Below are 24,565 nucleotides of genomic sequence, written 5' to 3'. Positions count from 1 at the left end.
ATAAACTGGCCTACGTCAACGTGTGCACCTGTGCTACCACTAATGAGGTGGTGCCAGACGCAGGTGGACCTTCCTGGTAGAGTCATCAGGTGAGTCAGGCTTAGAGTGCTTGCTTTAGGTATTGAAAAACTATTAAATAACTATACGGGAATTGTGGCACTTGCGTAAAAGATATTTGGGTTATGTACTCTAGCTGCTCCCTCCCCCCCCCCTCTCTCTCTCTCTCTCTCTCTCTCTGCGGAATACACAATTACCATGACCGTAGCAACAACAGTATGCCGTAAAAGTGAAGCTCCTGCAACGTATACTGTGCCGAGACTATGGAGGGTAAAAAGACTATGCGGAACCTCACCATTACGTAAGACAACGGTACACACACAAAAAAACACACACATCACATGACCCCCCATGCATGCACGAGCCTTCCCTTTTACTGAACTGAGAGCATAAAAAGACACCCATAGCCTCCAACACGACCTTTTCCGTACATAAACCCAATACATGACGTTAAATACCAAAGAAAAACCGAAGAAATGGGTTGAAATGCTGATGGTGGCAGAGCGCATGTCAGTTCCCTCATGAGAGCAAAAAACCAGGAACAAAATACCACCCACAGCCTCCAACACGTCCATTTCTCTATATAAATCCAATAGATGAGGTTACATAGCGAATAAAAAGCGGGGAAAGGGGTAATAATAGGGGTTGAAATCCTGGTGGTGGGGCGCATCTGTCAGTTCTCTCGATCAGCTGGCGAGGGTTGTTTATCGACGGGCGGAGGCGCTGCTGGGGGAGCTACAGACAGCTGGCCCTTCCCTCCCATTACCTAGGCCCTGCACGTTAATTAATCAGGCCTATAGTGGTAAGCCAGGCTCGGCGGGTGTGCTAGTGGTCGGTATTTCAGGGTGAAAGCGAGAGGGAAGGTGGGCAGTGTGGCATTTTAAACCCTCTCTCCCTCTCCACCTTCTCTCTGTCTGTGTCTGGGGTGAATGGCTGTGTCAGGGTACGGTTATGTGGGTGGTGGTGCTGTGGGCGTGCTGGCAAGGGTCTCAGGGCTGGTAATAGTGAGGGTTAGCTTCACATGGATCAGTAACTCAGTAATTCAATATGGTGTTCACAAAGAGATGGTGACCCGTTTCAGGTGAGGGCTAAATGTGGGTCTGGAGCATCACTTGAGGGCTACGGTGTTCTCTTCATGCTATCTAAAGCCTCAGTCCTGTACCAGAACTGGAAATCCTTCACATGTTTAGGTAATCGAGTGATCCAAGATGGTGTAGAGTGTTGTGAGTGAGTACGTGGGCTTGGTGACTCATTGTGACTCGTGTGCTGCCCAGTGTAAACAAACATCATGTGACAAAGGTTGATGCCCAGCCTGAAGGGTTTGACATTTGTTAACCAGCTCATAGCCTGCCATGGTGGCTCCTACAGCATCCCCTCAGTCAGGTGTGATTGTACCAGCTGGTGGGTGGGCAGTAACAAGTGTTAGAGAAGATTTGGAGATATTGTTTGGCTGACCTCAGCAGTTAATTACAGACACTGATGATTGATTTCTTGGTAAATCATGATGCTTTTTCATTTGGAGATAATTGTTGTCACTGAAAAACAGCTACAAGAGTGGTTGAGAGAATTTATTACCAGAATAGGTGGCAATAGGGTAGGTTGCATTCATGGTAAAGGGACAGCCAGGCTCACTTAATTGTCTTGACCTTCACTAATTTTGCTGCAAACTTTTACTGTCCAGGGGCCAAGACAGCTGAATGATGTACATCACTGTGTGTTTTCAATTTTACTACCAGGCACCACATAACATTTTTGGTGATTTTTATTAGTAAAATATAATGATTTGTTGTGGAGGTACTTGAGTTTTATATGAAATGGCTACGTTGTAATTATGCGATAAGTTCACTCCAGCACTTCTGTAGCTGTTTTCTCTGAATATAAAATATCATCAAGTGAGCAATAATCATATTTTATGGAAATATATATCTAATCAATGTCTTTAAAGTAGACAGCCCAGGTCTGGCATACATCCCTGATTTTAGTTTTTCTCTCTCATTCTTTAAGGAATGTACTTTAGTTTCCTGTTTTGAACATTATGTATAAGTGATACACTCACACTCATGAGTTTTGCATTACCGTATCTTGATAGTATAGGATCTGGGCATTCTGCAGATAAGTTTATTGTGCCGCTTTAGCATGTGACCTACCTGGCCATTTACACTTTAGCTTGCAGTCTACCACCATATTTACAATTCAGCGTGCAGTCTACCTCAACTACAGGAAACTTATAGTGCAGGATGATGAAAAAATAAGTTGAATAATGCGGAATAATGATTGATTATTTTTCAGAAGATTGTTTTCCCTTAAAAATGCAACCGTTGTTTCCTCTGGCAAAATGACACATCTTTAGAAATCTTTGGTTAATCTAGCTAACAACTGCTTCTAATATACCGAAAAAATAGCTTGGGTACTGCATAGGATACTTCTTTTGCTTCACATTTGTGAAGGTTTTAGTTACCGATCGTCCCAATTTACTGCGTAAACGGCTTGATTATGTGGGGGTGCCTTGAAAATTTCTAAGTCCAGTGTTGTTGTATGACATGAGGTCTCGGGAGACATGGGGGTAGACCACACGCTAAAGTAGCACCAATTTATCTCCACTCTGGTGCCCAGAAAAAGTAGTCTGAGGCCTAATATGCATATGAATACATGATATTGTTGTGACATTTTGTATGTGATGCTCATTAAACACATGCTGGGGCTTACAGTAGCAGCACACATGGGGAGGGTGGTGCATGAGGTGCTGTGTCATGGTCCTTTGTTGTTCGTCATGTGAGCAAGCCGGCCGGTCTGATCCTTGCGGTACATTCCCTCAGTCTGCAATGAGATAGAAGTGGTCTGCAGTGTGTGTTGTGTATCAGACCACAGTTTTACTCAGTGGTCAGAAGAGGCTGTTACTTGTTACTGTACTCAGATTGCTGTTTGTGCTCGTGTGTCTCTTGGCAAGTAGTGATGGATGTACTTTGTAGAAATTACACACAATCATTACCAATGTGTTTGTGATCTTGCCATGAAATTTAAATTTATTATATCATTGATTTGCTAGAATCCTGGAAATTATTGCAAAAATACCTATAATATAGAATTTTAAAGGAACATAGTTTGGGAATTAGAGAATAATATAACCAATTGATGTATGTTTCTTAGTTTTACAAGTTACGGGGATTAATTCATGCACTACATGAGGTGTAAATGAAAGTAGGAGCAGACCTTTACAAACCAGGGGTGTGGAGAGTCGGTGGAGTCGGCTACTTTTGGCCGGAGTCGGAGTAGGAGTCGGTAAAAATACCCCCGACTCCGACTCCTTAACGTAATCATTTATCATGTATATAATGTAGTTGTGAAGTTTTTTCTTTTACATTATCTAGATCAGGGGTTACCAACCTGGGGTAAATTACCCCAAGTGGGGTAATTTGGTCTTTTCTGTAGGGCAATCGGGAGACAGAGGGTGACCAAGGAAAAAATCATAGTAAAATTATACCCATTGTATTAGGCTTTAGACTAGGGCAGCTGAATCTGTCCTTTTCTGTCCTTTTATTCAAAAGTTCTTTACTTCCCTGCATAATATACCACATACAAATATATTAATACTTTTTTTTAAAGTATGAGCCACAATGCAGTTGTGGAAGCATAAGCAAAATGGGGTAATGAGTGAAAGGAGGTGTGGAGAGCAGGGTAATGAGCAAACAGTGGTTGGGAATCCCTGATCCAGATGTTGTCTATATAGAGTACACGTAATTTGGATGTAAATACATGTAAGAAAGAGGACCTCGAGAGTGTCTACTGGCAGTACAGGCAGCATCTAAAAAAAGAAAGAAAAAAAAAAGATTTGTAATAGAGGGGGAGGGACATGGGGGTCGGAGTCGTAGTTGGAATCGCAACTTTAAAATTTCCTGGAGTCGGAGTCGGAAAATTTTAACTCTGACTCCACACCCCTGTTACAAACTTCCACATGTTTCACTTTCAGATGGTGACACCAATGGCATCTTCCATTCCCTATACGACGTTTGCACCCAATGAATCAGAGTCTGGAGTGACAGAGCCGGCATGGGACACATTGCTCCTGGAGCCAGAGAAGCACAGCTGCAACCAGTATGTGACACAGAACAAGACCTCGTGGCTGCACACCGGCTATGAAGGCATCCCGGAGAACTTGCTCATCAATTTTCTTGCCTGGCTTGTAAGTTTGTACCTCCATCTTGCAGGGTTTTAATTGGCTCGAGTTTCAGTTGATTCTTAGTCGTGGAAGTTGACTTCGTATCAAGTTGCAAGTCCAAGGAATGTGTATTGTGGTTTATTGTGGCTGCAATATTTGAGTGCATGATTTGGTGAGGACTTTGCATTGGTGAGTTTTATAGAAAATATGGATGACTCGTATCTAATAACTTGTTCCACGTGCATTAGGAAATTAGAAAACTTAATGATTTTCCTCAGCCAGAGGCCATATACATTCATCAGTATATTATAATCTTAGAATAGACTTCAGGATTCTTTAGTGTGAAATCAGTCATCAGGCACCATACTTAATTAGGGTGGCAGTAGGCAGATGAACTTCCTTCAGTAGGAGGATTCAACACAGAGGGGTGGGATATGTGCTGCTTGAGGTCTCAGGAGATTCAGCCACTTTATTGCTTCCCTCTGTTTCAGTTGCTGCTGTCTCTGTTCACCGTGCTAAGGAAGAAGGCCTGGAACTATGGCCGTCTGGCTCTGGTCCAGAAGTATGAGAGCCGGTGAGTGAGGGCACGTTGGATAGTCACTGTGGACAGTCTTGTGTGCCCCAGCTTAATGGCAAATCTGAATTTAGCTTTCTCTTGCAACCATTGTGGCCACTGGTTTGGGTCCCTTTCCAGAGCATATCTTATTTCTATTTCTTATTGTTACATTTTTTGAGTTTTGCTTTCTTTTTACATTAGACTGCAGTTCAGAGCACTTGTTGGCCCCCCTGGCAGCCAAAGCTACAGGCAGCAGGATGACCTCTCGTTCTCCCTGTTCCCCCATCTCAGAATATTTTTTTAACTTGTCAATAGTCTTCTCTGGTGTATAGTTTTTGTTCTTTGTAGGAGAGACAATGCCCAAGGGTTGGGGGGGGTTGGTATTAGGGTTGCACCGATTAATCGGCAGGTAATCGGTAATCGGCCTTATCGGCCATTTTGCCGATTAATCGGTAATCGGCCTTTTGGCCGATTAATCGGGCCGATTATCAAAATTTTTTTCTCTCTTTTATGGTGCAATGTACATAACACAATATCATTAATATTGATATAAGGATGGTGATGTTACCAAAACTCTTGACACACCTTTCCACAGCATTTATTACAAACAAGTTAATATGCAAATGTACATTAGACAATTCAAATTACATTTGAATTTCAGTTTACTCATCAATGAGTCAACATGCAAGTCTGAATCGCATTGTTGTCACTACTCATTCGATCGTCCCCACAAAACTTTTCTGAACGTTTATAGTCAGACAGTTTAGAAAAAAATAAGTGGAACATCACCAGCTTACGTATCAAAGGCAACATACTAAGACACACTGACTGCACAGTGCACAGGCAGACGGTGCCCGGTGGTCATTGATGTTCACCGTACTGGTACTGGACACGTTCTGTTACAGAGTTCGTATGATACCCTTATACCATTTTCAGTTTTACCTAATTGATGGACAATATTTATGTAACTTTTTCATCATTGTAGCTTCACAAAGCTATTATTTAATCAAATTAATATATACATAATCATTCTGCATATTTTATAGTATACTAATAGAAAAATTAGAAAAAGCGTGTTTTTAGATTAGAATTAAGCTAACACAGTGTAAAACACAGTAAATCAGAACAAGACGTGAGAGATTGATAAACTCTCTGTACACTACCATTTCTAGTAGCATCTGTATATACGATATCACCACAAGAACGAGAAAACTGACAAATTTTAACATTAAAATCAGGATGTTGCCAAATCATAAGTAACAAATTACAAGAAGTATTTGCTCTCCATACAAAAGATGACAGCTGCCCAGTAAACAAAGTTGTAAACATGAGAGTAGAGGTATGTCTCTAACTTTGTGATATCAGTATCCACTCCAGTAATAATATTAATATTAATCTCATTTACAATTTCAAAGTAATCGGCCGATTAATCGGTATCGGCCGATTATTGGCAACCGATTAATCGGTAATCGGTAATCGGCCCAACTGCTTATCGGTGCAACCCTAGTTGGTATCTAATAAATATTGCTTAAAGTCTAGCCACTCAGGTGCTTGCTAATCACATGATTTTGCATGGAACACTAAGAAATGCCTGTTTGGCTGCTAGAAGGAGGAGCAATTATTGTTTCTGAATACAGGTAGTGATATTATTACATAGTGTTCTTATTCTTCATGTATTTTTAGCAAATTTCTTGTATTACCCTTTTGACAGACCTTTCAGTATTATTCACTGGCAGTTTGTTAGTTTTCAAGTAAATTGATCTTTTATGCCAATTATTTAGGCAACTTTTGTTCTTGTGTATGTAGATTTTTCTCTGTATTCAGTCTGAATCAGTATCTAATTTTGAATGCCTAGATGTGAGTTGTTAACCCTGTAGCTTTGTTCTCTCATCTGCAAACCTTTCCAGCATGAACCACCGGTACTGATCCTGAAACTAATTTGTGCACTGGTATTTTTGCTTTTCTGTTTCAGAATAAAGAACCTTGGATTCAGTCAGTACAATGTGTAGGTGCCAATGTGTTTTCTGGTACTTAGGTGTGTGTGTGCATGTGTGTGTGTGTGTGTGTGTGTGTGTGTGTGTGAAGGTTTTGTAGGTTGTCCTACTAACATAACATAAGTATCTGACATTAACCTATTAACCTATTTGGTAATTATGAGTGTTTTGTTCTTTCTTTGAAAATTTCCCATTGCTCATATTTGCTCTTATCTTCTCACCAGACTTTTTACTAAGTAAAAATGATATTCATTTGCTTTACATCTTCCTTTAAAGCATCTAAATAATTATATAAATCAGCTTTCTTTCTTGCAACAATTACTGTATACAAAGATATAAGTACATATGAATTAATTTTCTCATCTTCTGTGGTGGATGGAATGAAGGTGGACTCAGCTGTTTTACGGGCAAGAGTCAGACACGGGGAAAATGGCCGCAGAGGTTGATTCTGTCTCATCCATGGAGTTCAACTTGCATCTGGACAAAGGCTACTTCTCATGGATACCAGCACTCTTCAAAATCAGGTAATGGCTTGCCTGTGCATCCACTTTTCCCTCAGAAACTCACTTGTTCGTCACTAATCGTGTTACTTATTATTTTCTTTTCTTTACCTCGGAAGATCCTCCTATATATACTTTATTTGCCATACTAAACAAACTAATGTCCCTTGTGGTTCTTCCATTTATTAGTCTCGTTAATTCTTATACAGTGAAAGTACTAGTGTTTACTGTATATCTTGACCTTATTAGTGGCATTCCCAAGTCTTTTTCTCTGCTGTGGATAATGAATCTTAGTATTTAAAATGAGCCATTGTAATTTGTAATAGTGTCCATCTCATTTGCAGAGCATTGGAAAGGTTAGTTAAAATATTGCAGTGATGTGTAATGAAGCTCTCTACACATTATGAGAGAGACCATTGTTGTTTACCTTATTACAGCACTTGAATACTGCAGATAGGGTGGTGTTATCTCTTCAGTGTTGTCTGTCTTTCATTTTAGAATATTACCTTTCTAATAATGATTAAAGGTTCACATCACATGCCTGATTTTACAGAGATGAGCAGATCTTGGCCAAGAGTGGGAGGGACGCAGTGCAGTACTTGTCCTTCCAGCGCCACATTGTTGTCTACTTGATGATCGTGTGCGTCATCAGCATCACCATCGTCCTCCCCATCAACTTCCAAGGGACGCTAGAGGGAGGCCCAAAGGAGTTTGGCCACACCACCATGGCTAATCTTAACCCACAGTGAGTAACTTCAATCCATACCTCAACCCAGTCTTTATCTAAACTCATGCTTCAACCCTCAGTCAATTTTTAACCCACACTTCAAGCTATCTGAAAATGTTCCTCAACCCACAGGATATATCTGAATCCATACCATAACCCACATTGAGTATTTGAACCTTTTCATCTCTTACCAAAAATGAAATAAAGTAAAATAAAATAATAAGCTAAGATTGGCAGAATACTCAAAATAAAGCTCATGACTGACATTTATTCTTATCTTTTTTGTGTGTCAGGTCAAGGCTCATGTGGGTTCACGTCACCCTCGCCTTCCTCTTCCTGCCACTGGGAATCCTGTTCACCCGAAGGTTCTCCAAGAAGCTTGACCTGAAGGAGGTAACCACCAGTGCCTCGCGGACCCTCATGATAACACGTGTCCCCCGCAGGTCATGCCACAAGGACACCATTCTCAAGCACTTCCAGTAGGTCTCTCTTCATCAGGTTATGGTGTAAAAAAAAAAAAAAAAAAAAAAAAAAAAAAAAGAAATTTGACTGATATAAAGCTCTTTTTTTATATTTGTCATTATTTAATCTCTTAAGATATTAAATAGGAGGACAATGGGGAGCAAACTCTTCCAGTGATCTCTCTTTATCGCGTTATATTATCAGAAAACCTGTAGATATTTGACTGATATAACGCTTTTTCTAATATTAATGTTTTGTTGTTAATGTCAGAAGTGTCCTCATTGTCATAGATCTGTCGTTGGTCACATAACCTTTAAAAATAGAAATGGAAGGACAATAGGACCAAGCTCGTCCAGTGTTCTCTCTTGTCAGGTTATTATTTTGGAAAAGTTGCAGAAATTTTACCATTTCCAGCCTGTTTGTGATAGATAAAGGTTTTAGATACCAATTGTTATTGTATTTTTTGGTTATTGTAGTATGTCCATAATTTGTTAGATAATCTTTATAACAAGTGAGAGTGATGACAATAGGATCTTTATTATTGACTTTTGTCTATGATTTTATTCTAGTCGTGAAAAGTGTTTCAGTTCTTATTTATACCATGTGAATTTTCAGGGAGGCTTACCCAGACGTGGAGGTTCAAGATGTGCAGTTTGCATATGACATAAAGTCCCTGATTGAGTTTGACAAAGAGAGGTAAGATATATTATTTATGAAAGAAAGGACAATAGGGAGCAAGCTCTTTCGCCTGGTGTTAGATACCCACAAAAGATTCAGAAATTTTTGCTCTCCACTGCTTTTGCCAAATTTACCGAAATCAGTCAGCATCTTGTGTCTTTGGTAGTGCTGTCTATAATAAATATCTAACGAAAGTGATGGACTAGATCAGAGGATGTTTGAATCAAGTAAGTAATGTTCCTCATATTGTGATTCAAATAAGCATCCTTGGGCAATAAATGTTCCTTATACTGGAAGGCAGACATAAATTCCTGGGCATAGGATAGCAGAGAAGGTACAGTGTTGATGTATGTCTTGCAGGGAGGTGGCACGCAACGCTCGCATGTACTGTGAGGCCTACCTGAAGGAGACTAACCGGAGGCTGGACATGCGACCCTACAAGTGTGGCGTCATTTGTGGCTGCTGCGACATATTCGGCTGCCCCACTGTGAGTCTCAGAGCAAGAGAGCCTTAGCCATTTGTGAATGTGATCTTGTGTTGTTTTCATGCTAGTATATCTCTGTACTTGTCTATCTATCTATCTGTCTATCTATGACTGATAGGGGTTAGCCACAGCAAACAAATTACAGCTCTCTAGTGTATATCCCTATTGTTTGATTGATTGATTGATTTGTTTAGCTATTTTACAATAATGGAGACTAGTGCATCAAAACTGAAAACATAGGTATAAAAAATTCCCTGCACTGCTCCCATAAAGGAGAACAGAGGAAGATGGATTTATTCATAGGTATAAAAAATTCCCTGCACTGCTCCCATAAAGGAGAACAGAGGAAGATGGATTTATTCAAAGTATCAGATGTTACATTGACTAAATATTGTTATTGGATTCCAGGTTGATGCCATTGAGTTCTATTCCGAGGAGGAGAATCGGCTAGCTGGAGAAGTCGAGAATGAGAAGGTGAAGGCTTTGCAGAGGCCGACAGGTGTGGCCTTCTTGACCTTCGACAGTATTGAGAATGCCAACAAGGTTCTCCGAGACCACAGGAACAAGTGTGATTGTTTCAGGAACATCCCGGCCTCCTCCGTGTCCTCTGACCTCAAACCATACAACTGGTTCATCCGTGTGGCTCCCTCTCCTGAAGATATTTACTGGTGAGAAGTGCTACTCATGTTGGGAGACCTAGTCCTGGTTGAAGTGGAATTAGAAGTAGTATAGTGAAACCAAATTGGCGAGTCCGTTGTGTCGGTTCTCCTCTGCTCTGCCACACTGTCCCAACACCTGTCTCTTCCTCTCATATGTTAACTATAAGTAACATATGAAAGGAAAAAATAGGTGTTGGGACAGTGTGGCAGAGCAGAGGGGAGAAAAGGACCCGTGGGAGCCAACGCCAAAACAGACTCACCAATCTGGTTTCACTATAGTAGTATAGTAGTTATAATAGTAGTAGTAATAGAAGTAGTAGTAGTAACAGTAGAAGCATTAGTTGAAGCCATAGTACGTAGTAGTAATAGTAGAGGTAGGAGTGGTAGTTAATATATAGATGGAAAATTTTGAAATTTGGATGATGTGCTACAGCTAATGACTCTTACTTTGCAGGGGAAATCTGTCTGTCACTAACCGTCACTGGTGGCTGAAGGCGGTGATCATCAATATAATCCTCTTCTTGATCCTCTTCTTCCTCACCACACCGGCTGTCATAATCAACAGTCTTGACCTACTCCCCATTCAAGGACAGCTTTACAACATGGTGAGACCTTGAGCTTTGTGTTTGTGTTGTGTATTTAGATGTGTAATACTTTAGATGAGATGATTTGAGTGAGTGAGTCTGTCAAAGGCAATAGTTATGACTTCCCATCAAGGACCGGCATTCCCCCCACCTTGTTACTGTGAATCGCTGAGGAGGGTTGCTCTTTTCTATTATTGTTTGCAAGCCAGTTAAGAGCTATTCCCCACTGCTTCTGAGGATAAATGAGGAGGGTTAATCTTTTCTTTTATTATTTTCGTGCCCCTTATTGTCAAGAGCTTTCCCCCACCCTGCAACTAAGGATCACTGAGCTCTTTTCCTGTAATGTGTTCAAGTCTGTTACTGTCAGAATGTTTCCCCACTTTGAGTCTTTCTTTTCTTTTGTCATATCGGAGCCCATTAGGAACTGTCATAACTTTTCCCCACCCTGTTACTGTGGATCACTGAGGAGGGTTACTCTGTTTTCTTCTGTTGTTTTTGAGCCTATTACTGTCAGAATGCTACCACACCTTGTAATGAATTGTGAGGAAGATTTCTCTCTCCTTGTATCATTTCAGAGCCTATTACTGTCTGAGCTTTTTCCACCCTGTTACTGTTGATCATAAGGAGGTTTACTCTATTCTTTTATTGTTTCTGACCCTATTACTCTCAGAATGCTACCCAACCTTGTCATAAATTGTGAAGATTACTTTTTCTTCTCTTATCATTTCAGAGCCCTCTACTGTCGGAGTTTTTCCCCACCCTGTTGCTCTGGGTCATGGCCGCCCTCATGCCTGTCATCGTGTCGTATTCAGACCAATTCATGTCTCACTGGACTCGCTCGGTTCAGAACCACTCCATCATGAGGAAGACCTTCATTTTTCTCCTCTTCATGGTCATCATCTTGCCCTCTCTTGGCCTCACAAGGTTGGGCAGCAGGAGCATTTCTCAGTCACTTCTAAATTATGAGTCTTTTTTATTTTGGCTCATGCTGATTATTCTTCATTATTATATAAACAGAGAAATTTGATGTTTCATGCTTGTGACTGAAATGGAACTGTACGTGTTTGTGGATTTGTGTGTGATAATGTGTGTTTATTTGGTTTTCTTCCATCCTTAGTGCCAAGGGTTTTGCGGAGGTTGTGTTGAGGCCCCAGAACGAGACCTTCCGCTGGGAGTGTATCTTTCTGCCAGACAACGGTGCCTTCTTCATCAACTACGTCATCACCTCGGCCTTCATCGGCACCTCCTTGGAGCTGATTCGTTTCCCTGAACTCTTCATGTACATCCTGCGACTTGGGCTCTCCCGGTAAGTCACTTGGCACCCCTCCTTCACAGCTTGTCTAAATTAACTGTGTTTTTGTGGGGCATCCTGTAGCTTGAGGTGTCCCTGTAGGTCCTTGCTCTTCCTTCCTAATGCCTCCACAGTTTCTCTTCACTTTACTGATAAATATTCTTCAAGGATTTATTTGTTCCATTCAGAAACCAGGAATGTCATGTATTTTGGAGTTGTCGAGTAGAATTAAAGCTACTTATGTAAGGGTGTTGTCTGACCTGGAGATCAAGAGGGTTGGACATGTATTCTGAATTACCATTTTTGACAGCTTATAAGACCCCCCCCCCATTTCGGCTGGCATTTGAAAAAAGTATAATAAACGGGTTTGAACCACGGGTGTCAGGTGAAGATTTTTGCCCAACATTCGTCAGGTCATTAAAGTTTCACATGTATTCATATCCTTATCAAATCCCAATGCTTTACATTTAAAACCCTTATTATTTGCTGGGACCTACCAGAATTGGTCCTTCTTAGAGACTTGAGAGTACTGGTTTGAAATATAAACAAACATGGCGGAGACAGTGACATTCAGAGAGGTAACGGGTATAAAGTTTGTACATCATATTTCTTTAATATTATTCTACATCCTAAGTCCAGTTGCTGTAATATTCTAGTACATTTTCAAAACATAAGGAAGTGTGAAATTTCAAACTTGAATGTGGTTTAATGTCTGTTGAACAGGTATGTAAAGCAAGAATGTTAAAAGATAAGCGCAAAATGGAGAAACAGGCACTTGTAAATATCGAATAATAACCTATCTTCTCAATATTTCGTAAGTATTATCCATATATTGTTTGTGTTTATCTATCAAACAAAGTTAAACAGTTTTATGAAGAAGGTCTGTCTTACCTCAATGGTCCCTGTCTACTTGGGAAACGTAGCGTGTCTTGCGTATGTTGTCAGGTTTGGTGTACAACCGTCCACTAGTTTGTTTAGGTACAAGCATTACGTCACTTAATTTTCTTCCCGACTGGTGTCATTTTATATGAAGTAGTGGTAAGTACCACTGTTATTCACTGTTACTTTAGAAAAGAGTTGCCATTGTTGCTGTAAAAGTGATTGCCACCTTGTTTACGTTTGTGGAGAGGTTTGCAGTTTAATTTAAGTGCCATTGCTGCACTAAAACTTCACTAGCCAGTAACCCAAAGCTGAACCTTAACCTTATAAGACGCAGGGTGATTTTCGGGGATTTTTTTGGGGAAAAATACGTCTTGTAAGCTGTCCAATAGGGTATGTGTGTTCTAATATTATAGCTTCATGAGGGATTAATCATTAACCTCCACATGGCTTTCATTGCATCCACCTGAGCATCTTTCCCCCAACAGTTCCCAGGCAGAGACGGCCAGCGTGAGGCAGGCCATCCTCTACGAGTTTCCCTTCGGTGTGCAGTATGCCTGGATGATGCTGATCTTCGCCATGACCATCATCTACTCGGTTTCCTGCCCTCTCATCACTCCCTTTGGTGGGTATAGGCATCCCATTTTACTACTCCATGACCTGTATAAAATATACTATGTTATTGAAGCTGGGCAGGGATGTAAATGTTTTTTTTTCTTTCAGTAAGATTTTTTTATCTCTTTTTTTCTTTGTTTTTTTTCCTTGGCTGGCATTGTGGGATGCTTTAAAGATATATGCTGTGGGAGGAAAACTGCTTAATGCAATAGTCTTTCTATGAGGATGCATCCGCATGTGTCAAAATTAGTGGAGAAACAAGTGATATTTATATGATATTTATATATGGATGGTATTATGAGAGAAAGGAAGGGCAAAGTTGGGAAAGTTGGAGTGAAAATGTACGCTGAGGGAAGGAAGTGGGTGCTGAATTCAATCTTATTTGCTGATGACACAGTGCTCATTGCAGAAAATGAAAGTGACTTACAAAATTTGGTCAGTGTTTTTGATGGTGTATGTAAAAGAAGAAAGCTGAAAGTAAATGTCAACAAAAGTAAAGTGATGATTTGTGAGCGGAGTAGAAGTGAGGTTGTGGATTTTGTATGCCCATATAGAGTGGGAATTGAATGTGAAAAAGAATGAAAAATTATTTTGAATGGTGAAGAAATGGAGGAGGTTAATGAGTTTAAGTGCCTTGGATCAGTTATGTGTAAGCATGGTGGTACAGAAGGAGAGACAGTAGAAAGGGCATTGCAAGGAAGAAAGGTGGTAGGGTCTTTGGGACATATCATGAATGGCAGAAGTGTGATCATGGAGGTAAAGAGGGATTTGAGAAATACAGTAATAGTACCAACCCTCACATATGCAAGCAAAACATGGGCCTGGAATGAAAGTCAGAGGTCTAGAGTGCAGGCAGTGGAAATGAGTTATTTGAGGAGTGCTTGTGGTGTGAGTAGAATGGATGGAATGAGTAATGAAAGTGTGTGAGACCATTTTGGAATGTGTCACGTGGGTGAAGGGAAGAAGTGTGGAGTGGTGGAAGAAGTGAAGCGACAGACTTTAAAGTGGTTTGGCCACATGGAGCGAATGGAAGAAAGTAAGATGACAAGGAGGGTGTATGTGAGTGAGATAGAGGGAGGAAATGTTAGAGGACGACCTGTAGTGAAATGGAGAGATAGGGTGCAGGAGTATGTCAGGGAGAGTGGCAAAAGATCCTTGAGAAACTTTGAGCAGGCAAGTAGGGAGTGTCTGGATAGAGATGGAAACTCTTCTGCTGTGGCCATCCTCTGGTGGGAGCTCATAGGAGCAGGTGTCAAAGATGAATTTTTTCCTTCGTCAGTATTTATCATTTTTTTGTCTTTTAGAAAACTGTGTATTGTCTTGTAGCAGGTTAGGCATGATGGACACCCCTGAGGTATTTTCCTTTTTCTTTTTTCTTTTTTCATGATATCTTTTTTCCTTTGGTCAGTATTTGTTTTGGTAGACAAACTGAATGAAGGGTGAGTACACACTTAGATATTTTCCCTTTATTAAATATTCTTAATTCCAACAGGGACACTGTATATGGTATTCAAGCACCTTGTGGACAAATACAACATCTACTTTGCTTATGGAAGATCAGTTATCAGCAAAAAGATTCACACCACGGCCATCAACTTCGTGATAGTGTCCATTGTGTGTCTGCAGTTGAGTCTCCTCTTCTTTTCCATACTGCGACAAGGCCTGAAGAAGGACCTCACCATATACAGTATCATACTCCTGATCATCACCTGCCTCGTGTTTGTCACCCACAACACCTTCCACTGGTTCAAGGACCTCAGTCCTGTGGAGTATAAGGTATGATGAAGAAAAAGTGGCAATAATTTTAATATGAACTAAAATGATGTGATTCAGTACACCTCAAATATTTAAGTGTTGTCACCTCTGCACTGTTGGGTTTGCCTAGGAAAGAGTGACTCGAGACATTTTGTAAGATGATTCAGTATACCTCACACATTTCAGTGATATCATGTCTTCACTGTCTTTTTTTTCTGGTGTTCACCTATTTTAAGGGCACCCATTTGAAGTTGAGGTAAAATAGATGATTCAGCAAACCACACATTCCAGTTATATAAATTCCTCCTTATCTTTCTTTCTGGTGCTCAACTATTACATATCCTGGCAGGAGTTTTGTGGTATTTTTGGTGCCCTTATTTGCAGGCAAGGTAAAGACAGATGATTCAGCAAACTTTACACACTCCATTTATATAGATTCCTCCTCATCTCTCTTCCTGATGCTCAACTATTACTGATCCTAGCAGGAGTTTAGCAGCGACCAACCCAACGGAGAAGTGTCGTCAGTGAGTGAAGATGGACTGGACCCTGACACTTCCCCGACTGAGGTGGCCTGCCAGTTTGTTCCATCTGTGTTGCGCGATGCTCCCTCAGGGGTGGAGTCCAGCTATTCCTTCATCGGGAGTAGCCAGCCTCCACGTAGCTACGGAACGAGGCCGCTGGATGACGATGTGGGGAGCTTTTTAGGGACGGAGGTGCCAGTGAGGGGGACTGCCTCTCTGTACCAGGACTACTCCCAGCCTAAGGTAAGGGTGCTACTTCTTTATGATCAGGGAGACACACCAAGAGCTAGATGAAGGAAATGTTTAAGAAAAGGCAAAGTATGTTGATTTATTTTTCTGTGGTAGAGGAAACAGTGCAAAGGCTGAACTAAAACAAGAATCCCACCTTTAATGAGTGATTTAATCCAGTTTCTGAGGTGTCTTGCTGCTCTCCTCGTGAATGGTGTGTCCCTAATAAGTGTGGGATGTGTCATTTGTGTCACTCACTTAATTTTATCTTTGGTTGCCATGGTGATGGTGAGCCTGAGGGAACTGTGAAGGTCATGCAGGCAGATGCAGTTATGGCAATGATTCCACAGTTATGATTACCATGCTTTTCTGAGCATCATTATTGTAGATTGTTACTCTGTGTATGGGCAAAAAGGGTTTGATCATTTAGATTTGGCATTGATTTCACATACTGTCTCATCATGATTCTGGAGGCATAAACATGACATCAACTTCTGTCTAGACCACAAAGATAGAACATTATTAAGAGGTGTGAAGGGCAGAGTAGTTTTGGGGGGAAGGAAAAAATAGGACAGGAAATGTGGAAGTTCACTTTGTATTATTGGGAAAAAAAAGTTGTTAGGAGGGCCAGTAACATATTATCACTGATCATGATTATAACCCCTCCTTTTTATTTTATTTTAAGATCACATTTCCATCCATAAAACATATTTGAGTGAGTGTGTTTGGGTGTGTGACTGTGAGTGCATGTGGGCAAATCCCATAAATTTATGTGTTTTATTGAATTATCTCACATATGGCATCATTATGGTAACAACCATCAGTGGCAGCCATGTCTTGCTGTAGATATCATGTAAAAGTTAGTGTTTAGGGTGGTGATGTCTAAGTCTCCTCAGTTGCTTCTTATTTGTTCATTTTCTGTAAGCAAGCATCCCCATCATGCACCAATGGGTAGCTGTGGTCCTCATGTGTAGTGCAGTGTTTCCTCCCAACACTTTATAGCTTAGACAGTTAACACAGAAACAGGACATGCTATGCTCACCTTTAGTTGAACGAATGGGTCCAGCATGCAACACCAGTGTCAGACATGCAGTATGAGGACCAGTAAGCATGCAGTTATGTGCATTGAGTTCACATACAAGACTAATCACAAGTGCACATAGTAAAAACGATCATAATGAAGAAAATTATGATAACAGCAAAAATTATTTGCATTTTATATATTGAGAGCTTAGAGTTGTCAGTAAACCTGAAAGTCAGGACTGTGAAATACTTGTCAAAATTAGCACACGTTTGATTAAATGTCACTCACACACTAAAGTACCTGATCATCCAATTCTATAGCATAGTGTTTTAATACAATCCTAATTTATGGTTATCACTGCAGAGAATGTGAAAAATATATTTTACTAAGTGCACATCAGAGAGCCCTAGAACAACAACACTTAACACCAGCACTAACAAACACTAACAACCACATTGCTGCTGCCACATGGCCAGGCTGATCCTACCAAGGCCTCGAGCCAGGAACAACCTACACAAGAACCACAGGAACATGAGCTTGAAGAACAACAGCATCAGCAAGGTGATGAACAGAATGAACAACAACAGGGAGAGGAACAAGATGAACAACCAAGCAATTTACAAGTTTGTATTACATAACACAGGCACACACACTTGCTTGCAGTGCAAGAGTTAATTTTCATTTCTCTGGGTAACACTTAAATTTCCTGCCTGGAGCTGCAGTGTATTTTTGGAGTGTGTGAAGGTGGAGGGGCTTGCCTCTAGCTACAGTGCATGTCTGGCTGTGTGAATGGGTACAGACCCAACCTGTATTCAGTACTGGGTTATAGTATTATAGGGAAAAGGATATTTTTGTGTTTTATTGATTGAGGAATGCCATTTTTTTTCAGTTTTCAACTTTTCATTAGTGCTCTACTAATGATTAACAGAGGAAGATCCCACGCTTAATTAAGATTTTTTTTCCAGCCCCTTGGTGACCTAGTTTAGAGACTTCTTAAAAATTGTTGAGAAGGTAATACCTGGAGGTGGGGTGAGAGGTAGTGTGTGTGGCTTGGCTTATTCTCTCGGCTCTGTGCTGCGGTGCCACCCAGGTCCACCCTTGGGCTGTGGGGCTGAAATTTGGGCAGCTTGCTGGGTGCTTAGTAGTGCTGTCACTCATGGTATCAAGTATTCTCCTCTCTACATAATTCACATTTTTGCTTGCTTGTGCTGCTCCTGCAGGATATGACTGAAAACTGTCTTTCTCACCACCATATCCTTGTGCCTACACCAAGGATACATTGGTGGATAATGTTTTTAGTCTAGATTTGTTGGGGAATGGCAACTTGTGCAGAAGGTGAATTATGTGGAGTGAGATTTACAGTATTACATTAGATATAGTATAAATTTTGTCAAACTAGCAAGAATATGATAGAATAAGCCATTTTCCTAGTATGTACTTCATTTATGAGTTACTCTAGAAAAGCTTTCAAGATGAGACTGAATTCATTATTATGAATAATAATTGTTTTTAATTCATAAGAAAAGAAATATGACTTAAGTCAATAATAACTCTGCTTGAGAACACATTACTTTCACAAATTTTAGTACATTCATGGATCCATTTCAACCTCCAAAATGGTGTTGTATGCCTATAATGGATTCTCGATGCTGTATGTACTTTGGGTAAACAAATTTCCTCTGCTTTACAAATGCTTGCCAAAATGCTGGTGATGTTTTGTTTGGTATCTCAGTCACTAACAGTCAACCCTTATCCTCTGGGTGTCCTTGAATGATCCTCGTGAATGAACTTTTTCACCGTTTTTGCCCTGATCTCCCCTCTTCCCTTGATAATTGCTGAGAGAAAGTCATTGCTCTCTCCTCTGTGCTCTGGTGATTCCTCCGTGTGTGTCAGCTGTACATTGTTGTTAAGTCTTGTATGAATGGTGTGTGACTGTGTACGTTGTGGCCATGTGCTTGGAAGGATGTGCGGCAGTTGCAAAATTGATGCCGCCATGAATGGTGTGTGACTGTACCTTACAGTTCCCTGCATGGGAGAATCAGTTCCATAAACAATAGGACAGATTCATCTATACTGCATTTCTTTGTCTTAAGGAGTTGTTAATTTTGGGGTCTCTTTCAGGGGTCACATGCCTTGCTCATGTGTGAGTGTTGTGAACTGAATGCTCAGATTTGTGTTTTGTCCCATCTGTTTTGCCATTTGCCTTTTTATCTGTATACATTTCCTCTTGTTCCTCCATTACATAGTCTCCTGCAAGCATATAGTAAGGTCTAAGCTCTATGCAATAAATGGCTATTATCCATTGTAATCCATTAGGTAGTGTCATGAGGTAAAAGTTATGCGATACTTGGTTATATGTAAACTTACCTTTAGGCTAGATGCATGATATGAGAAAAGAGTTCATTTGGTAAGAATGCTTTGATAATGACGATATAGATCTTTCATATCTATCACGTCCTTTGCCAGGCTAAACAGGGAAGTGCATGGAATCACTTCTTAGCTGTGGCTTTATGTAATTTTCATGAACTTTATTCAGCTAGAAATTCACTGAATACAATTGTTTTATATGTTATATATGGCTTAACATACAACTTCCCAGCTATTGCTTTCCATCAACTAATTTTATATTAGCCTAAATTTTACAAAATACTATTATTGTAAATATACTTAACAGTGCTTCTTAACATTTCATCCTCTACTTGCTGCTGTGTGTAATACTTGTTGATTTTATCCATTCAGCAATATTCACAATGGATAGCAGAATACTATAACAAAATAGTCTGTGGTCACATTCATAAACTGAAAATTATAATCACATTTGCTGTATTTTCTCTTGGCTCTTCTGCTACTAATCAGGTGGTGGCTATAATGTTTCACTCACTGTGCATTTATGGCAGTGATTATTTATCACTTCAGAGTCACAAAAATCACTGATACTCCTTTATCCCGGTGCCAAGCTAACTACTGGCCATGTTTGTTGCTCCAGGTACGAACAGTCAATGCAGAGATCAACATTCCGGCCCCTCAGCCTGGCTCAGAGGAGGAACCAGTTGTGGAGGACGAGGATGAGGTGTACACCCGCGGCTCCCCAACGGTGGTGACGGTGGATGGCACGGTCACTGTTCCCTCGGGTGACGGCAGTGGCTCCCTCCAGAAGCACAGCCATTCCACCTCAGACCAAAGTGCTCCTGCTACTAATGTTTAGGTTGATGTGTGGTTCCTTGTGTTGTGTGTGCATGGGAGAATGGTGATGCCAGTTGATGGGGTAGTGGATAGTATTCTGTAAGCTTTAAGAGCTGCCTGATTGATGAGCAACCATGTTAGCTGCCATTGAAATGGGGAGCTGTGTCAGAAGAAAATCCAAAAGGTATAATCATTATATGATTAAGAGATTAGATGTGTTCCTGATTTTGTTCAGGATATTGTTATAAGTGATTGAAAAATTATACAAATTTTCATCCTGTCATAAGGCTAGCAGTAGTGTTGTCTTGTCCTACATCCAGCCAAATGATAATTATGCTGTAGTGTAAAATTCAGTTATTTCAAATTCATATATTTGTATGGGAAGGCTTGGTGTTCATCAGCAGTATATTTTTCAAAAAAACTGGTGTCTGAAGAGACCTTAGGAAGTGGCTTCATGTGATAAAGGACTCTTACTGTGGTTGTTTTCATGAGATGGAAAGGATTAATACCATGTTCAGAGTGAAGCCTTTGTGCATCAGTGTTGCAGATGAATTATTGATTTAAATTGCTGATTCATTACCCCAAAAGAACATGTGTGTGCAAGGTTGTTTGTTTTGGTCCTGCCTGAGGAAGCATTCAGGCTAAGCCACAAGCCAGCACCCGTGTGTCTGGTGGGGGCGGGTGTGTCGTCCACCCATCCTGTGCTGCAAACTCTCATAAGGGTGTGTTGCCAATTTGCAAGGACCATTCCAATTAGTACTCATATCAGAAAATAAGCTGATCTGGAAAATCAAGCAGAAGTATGAAAATGAAGTATTGTCAGAATAATGATTTTTGTTTTGATGGTATTTCAAGTTTATATCTCATGAGTTTTCCCGACTATCTTCATACATAATATGAGCAGTAATTGGGAAGGTGTATATACATTGGCAAACATACTCTCTGTGGCACTCAAGCACAAGACAATATTTACAGCACCGATTGAAGGTTATTATTTCCAAAGCAACCAGATCTGTTATGTTTCCTGCCAAAGAGCTCATGGGAGTAGCCTGGATGGCTTGTGAGGCAAGTCTGTGTGTACATACCACAAGGGTTGCTCAGTGTAGCAGTAGTTTGTCAGGTTTTGTATTTTTTATAGGATATGTAATGATGTATTTGGTTGCAGCTAACATCAGGCATATGTATGTTTTATTTGTAAAAAATAATAAACTAACGAGTGAATGAGAGTGATGCACAAGTGATGGTTTAGTTACCATGTCAGCAAGTCAGAAGTCATTTCGATTCTTAGGTTCCTTGTACTTAAATACCCTAGCACATCGATGTGAGTGTAGTCATGCCAGGTCCTGGTGGCACATTTCAACCAAAGCAAAAAAACAAAAAAATTTTTGTACAGTTACCAGAATTTAGGATAAGTATAAATTTTGCTCTTATAAAGGGAAACCAGATTGGATAATATTCGTATGACTAGGAACAACTTTGCTTGATGAAACTTTAGCATGGATTTTGAAAATTTAGAGAAGAAACAAGTCAGGCACTTTAGTTCTTGTGTAAGACTTATGTTTTAGCAAGGAGCCCCCAACACAGCCTTTACAGAGCTAGGAATGCCTAATGTGTAGCCTATTCAAGCTAGGAATCCCTAATGTGTAGTAGCCTTTATAAAGTTGCCTACTACTCAAGATTGCCTTTGGCCTTTAAAAGTGAAAGTGTATTGTGAACTTATTGCATTATTGTAAGTGTTATTCACAAGTGAACTCTGTAAAGCCACTTACTCAAGCATGTAGTGAACTTAAAGCATTGCTGATGTCTCTAGATGTTGCAGGGTTAATGGGACTTTATATATCATGCAGTTTAATGGGAGTTTACAGATGTTACAGAATTTTTAGGGTCTCCTTTGTTTGCTGACTGTGTTTGTTTATCATCACATTTCAAATGCAAGTGTTGATCCTGTATGGATTGGTATTTATGTTTTTATTCTGCTCCTCCTTTGTGATGTGTTTGGGGAACTACTAATTTGTCCTTTTCCCCCCTTTTATAGATTTTCCAGTTAGCTTCAACCTCATTTTACATTGTCTCAACATGTTTCATAATCATACGTTACATTTTCCGTGTTACTGTGAAAAGTAGTGGGTAATAGGCCAGAAGGTACTGTAAGAATCAATCATTAGTAATTTTCATCAATTGTATGATTTGTGAATACATATTTAGAAGTATTTCCCTATATTTAGTGCAATTTTGAGAGCTACAGTGTAGATGTCTGTCGTGCCATTTTACTAACGTGTATTCTACTTATTAATGTCTCCAAGCATTAGTAAATACCAGCTTATTACAGTCTCCTGGCCGTGTAGCTTCATTACAGGATTAGTGACTTTCCCTCCTGCGAAGAGAGTTCCCTTTATAAGACGTTTACCAATTCGTACTCGCCATTCGAACTAGTACTCATGTCTGGAATTAAGCTCCTCTGGAAAATTGAGCCAAGGCATAAAAATTAAATATTGTCAAAGTAAGATTCAGTAATCAAGATATATTTTGATAATACCAATTTATTTTTATACCTCAGCTCAGTTTTCCAGAGTATAGGTTGTCTTAATGTAAGTACTAATTGGAAGAGTGTGAGGATTGGCAAACATTCCCTAAGTGCTGCAAACTAGTGTATGACTGTGTCTTAGCCCCAGAGCACAGGAGCTAGCCAGGTAGTCCCTGTCAGGCAGTAGAGATGTAGGATTTGTACTCTACAACCTGACACAGCACGGCAACACCCACCAAGAGTCACACTGTTTCCACGCCGCACACGGCAGGCACAGCAGCGGCAGCAGCAGCAGCAGCCTCATTGCTCTTCTGATTGTCATGTTTAATTTCTTATCTCAGGCTTTTAAGTGTATCTTTTGTCACACACACACACACACACACACACACATACACAATGAATATATCATAATATATTTATTTCTGTTGTATATTTGTCTTTCCAGATAGATCCCTTACTTATATTTTAATCAGTTAACTATTAACTTATCCAAATGTATTATAATGCAATTATAATTTGCTGGACATGCTCTGCTTAAGCTCTCTAGTGATATACATATATACAAATATATTTTGTGCCTAATATCCAAATTTCTTAATAAACTTTGAGGGCAATTTTTATTTCCTTCTCCGTGATTATGATGTATTTACCTAGCAATTGTATTTACCTATTTGTAGTCTACCAGGCCCGAGCTAAGCTCTAATAGTCCCGTCTCCATATCTACATTTATCCAGCCTTTCCTTCATTTGTTGGACACTGTTCACCTCCACCACCTCTTCCCACAAGCTGTTCCATGTGTTAACACTATGTGGAAAACTATACTTTTTAAGTCACTCAAACAGATTCTTTTATTAATTAAGTTTCTTCCTATGTCCTCTCAGCTCCTGCGTTTTCACAGTTAAGAAGAGATCATCTCTCTCCACCTCACCAAACTTATTTACCAACTTATACAGCGTGATCGAGAGAGAGAGAGAGAATCCTTGAAGGTTTAACTAAAAAATATGAAAGAAAACACAAGATTTGTTATGAAGAAAGCATTGTGAAATACTTCAGCTGGAAGTGTGCACCAGCAGCAGCAACGTACAGTAAATATAATTATAATGAAAATAAATGAATAGATAAAAACTTAAGTTGGCTACTCCGGACACAGCATTACTCCACAAAGGTATGCAACGAAACTGCACTCCATCTGTAGAAACGTCAGAGAAGGGAGGATGACTTCCTTATGGTGTCACAAGTGCTGGCCGCCAGTCCCGTAGAGAACTTGTTATAGCTTAAAATTATCTATATACCTTCATGATTTGCTTGGTTATGTGGGCACCCGTTTTTATTATATTAATCAACCAATCAATCAATGGGGGCATACGCCGGGGGTTGCGTCGCCTCGCCCACCCTATGACGCCAAGCCTGAGGGTCTCTCCGGGCGAATCTCCATGCAGGCCAACTTTCCAACCCGAGTACCTTCCGTGCAGTGCCTTGAGAGCCATCACCAGAACCTCCAGCGGCTCCGCTAAGATTACTGCATCATCAGCAAAAACAAGGTCAGTGCCCCTGGTATTGCCAATGTATGCTCCGCAATGACTCTGGTCCACAGCTCTGCCCAGTGCCCAGTCCAAACAAGTGTTGAAAAGCGACGGAGCAAGGACACAACCCTGCCTCACTCCCGCATTCACGGGAAAGAAGCGGGA

General features: G+C 40.3%; 1 protein-coding gene across 12 annotated transcripts; it reads left to right on the top strand.

Annotated features, from left to right (window-relative positions):
• The first annotated feature begins 64 nt into the window (after nt 1-64).
• Nucleotides 65-23,491, top strand: LOC127006731 (calcium permeable stress-gated cation channel 1-like). 12 transcript variants are annotated; one of them, XM_050876993.1, is made up of 18 exons: nt 65-89; nt 4,025-4,237; nt 4,705-4,787; nt 6,742-6,774; nt 7,150-7,287; nt 7,817-8,008; nt 8,284-8,469; nt 9,068-9,148; nt 9,491-9,617; nt 10,023-10,282; nt 10,728-10,878; nt 11,588-11,781; nt 11,975-12,163; nt 13,516-13,652; nt 15,135-15,418; nt 15,880-16,161; nt 17,647-17,793; nt 20,157-23,491. In XM_050876993.1, the coding sequence occupies exons 2-18, from the start codon at nt 4,025-4,027 to the stop codon at nt 20,373-20,375; spliced, it is 2,916 nt and encodes a 971-aa protein (XP_050732950.1). In that variant the 5' UTR covers nt 65-89; the 3' UTR covers nt 20,376-23,491. The 12 variants fall into 12 exon arrangements, with proteins under 12 accessions (XP_050732950.1, XP_050732947.1, XP_050732952.1 ...); XM_050876990.1 differs by lacking the exon at nt 65-89 and adding an exon at nt 702-859; XM_050876995.1 differs by lacking the exon at nt 65-89 and adding an exon at nt 916-1,000.
• The last annotated feature ends 1,074 nt before the right edge of the window (nt 23,492-24,565 follow it).

Source organism: Eriocheir sinensis, chromosome 33 (genome assembly GCF_024679095.1).
Source record: "Eriocheir sinensis breed Jianghai 21 chromosome 33, ASM2467909v1, whole genome shotgun sequence".
Taxonomy (NCBI): domain Eukaryota; kingdom Metazoa; phylum Arthropoda; class Malacostraca; order Decapoda; family Varunidae; genus Eriocheir; species Eriocheir sinensis.
The sequence above is the reverse complement of the archived record's forward strand: the minus strand, read 5'-3'. Positions and strand labels throughout refer to the sequence as shown.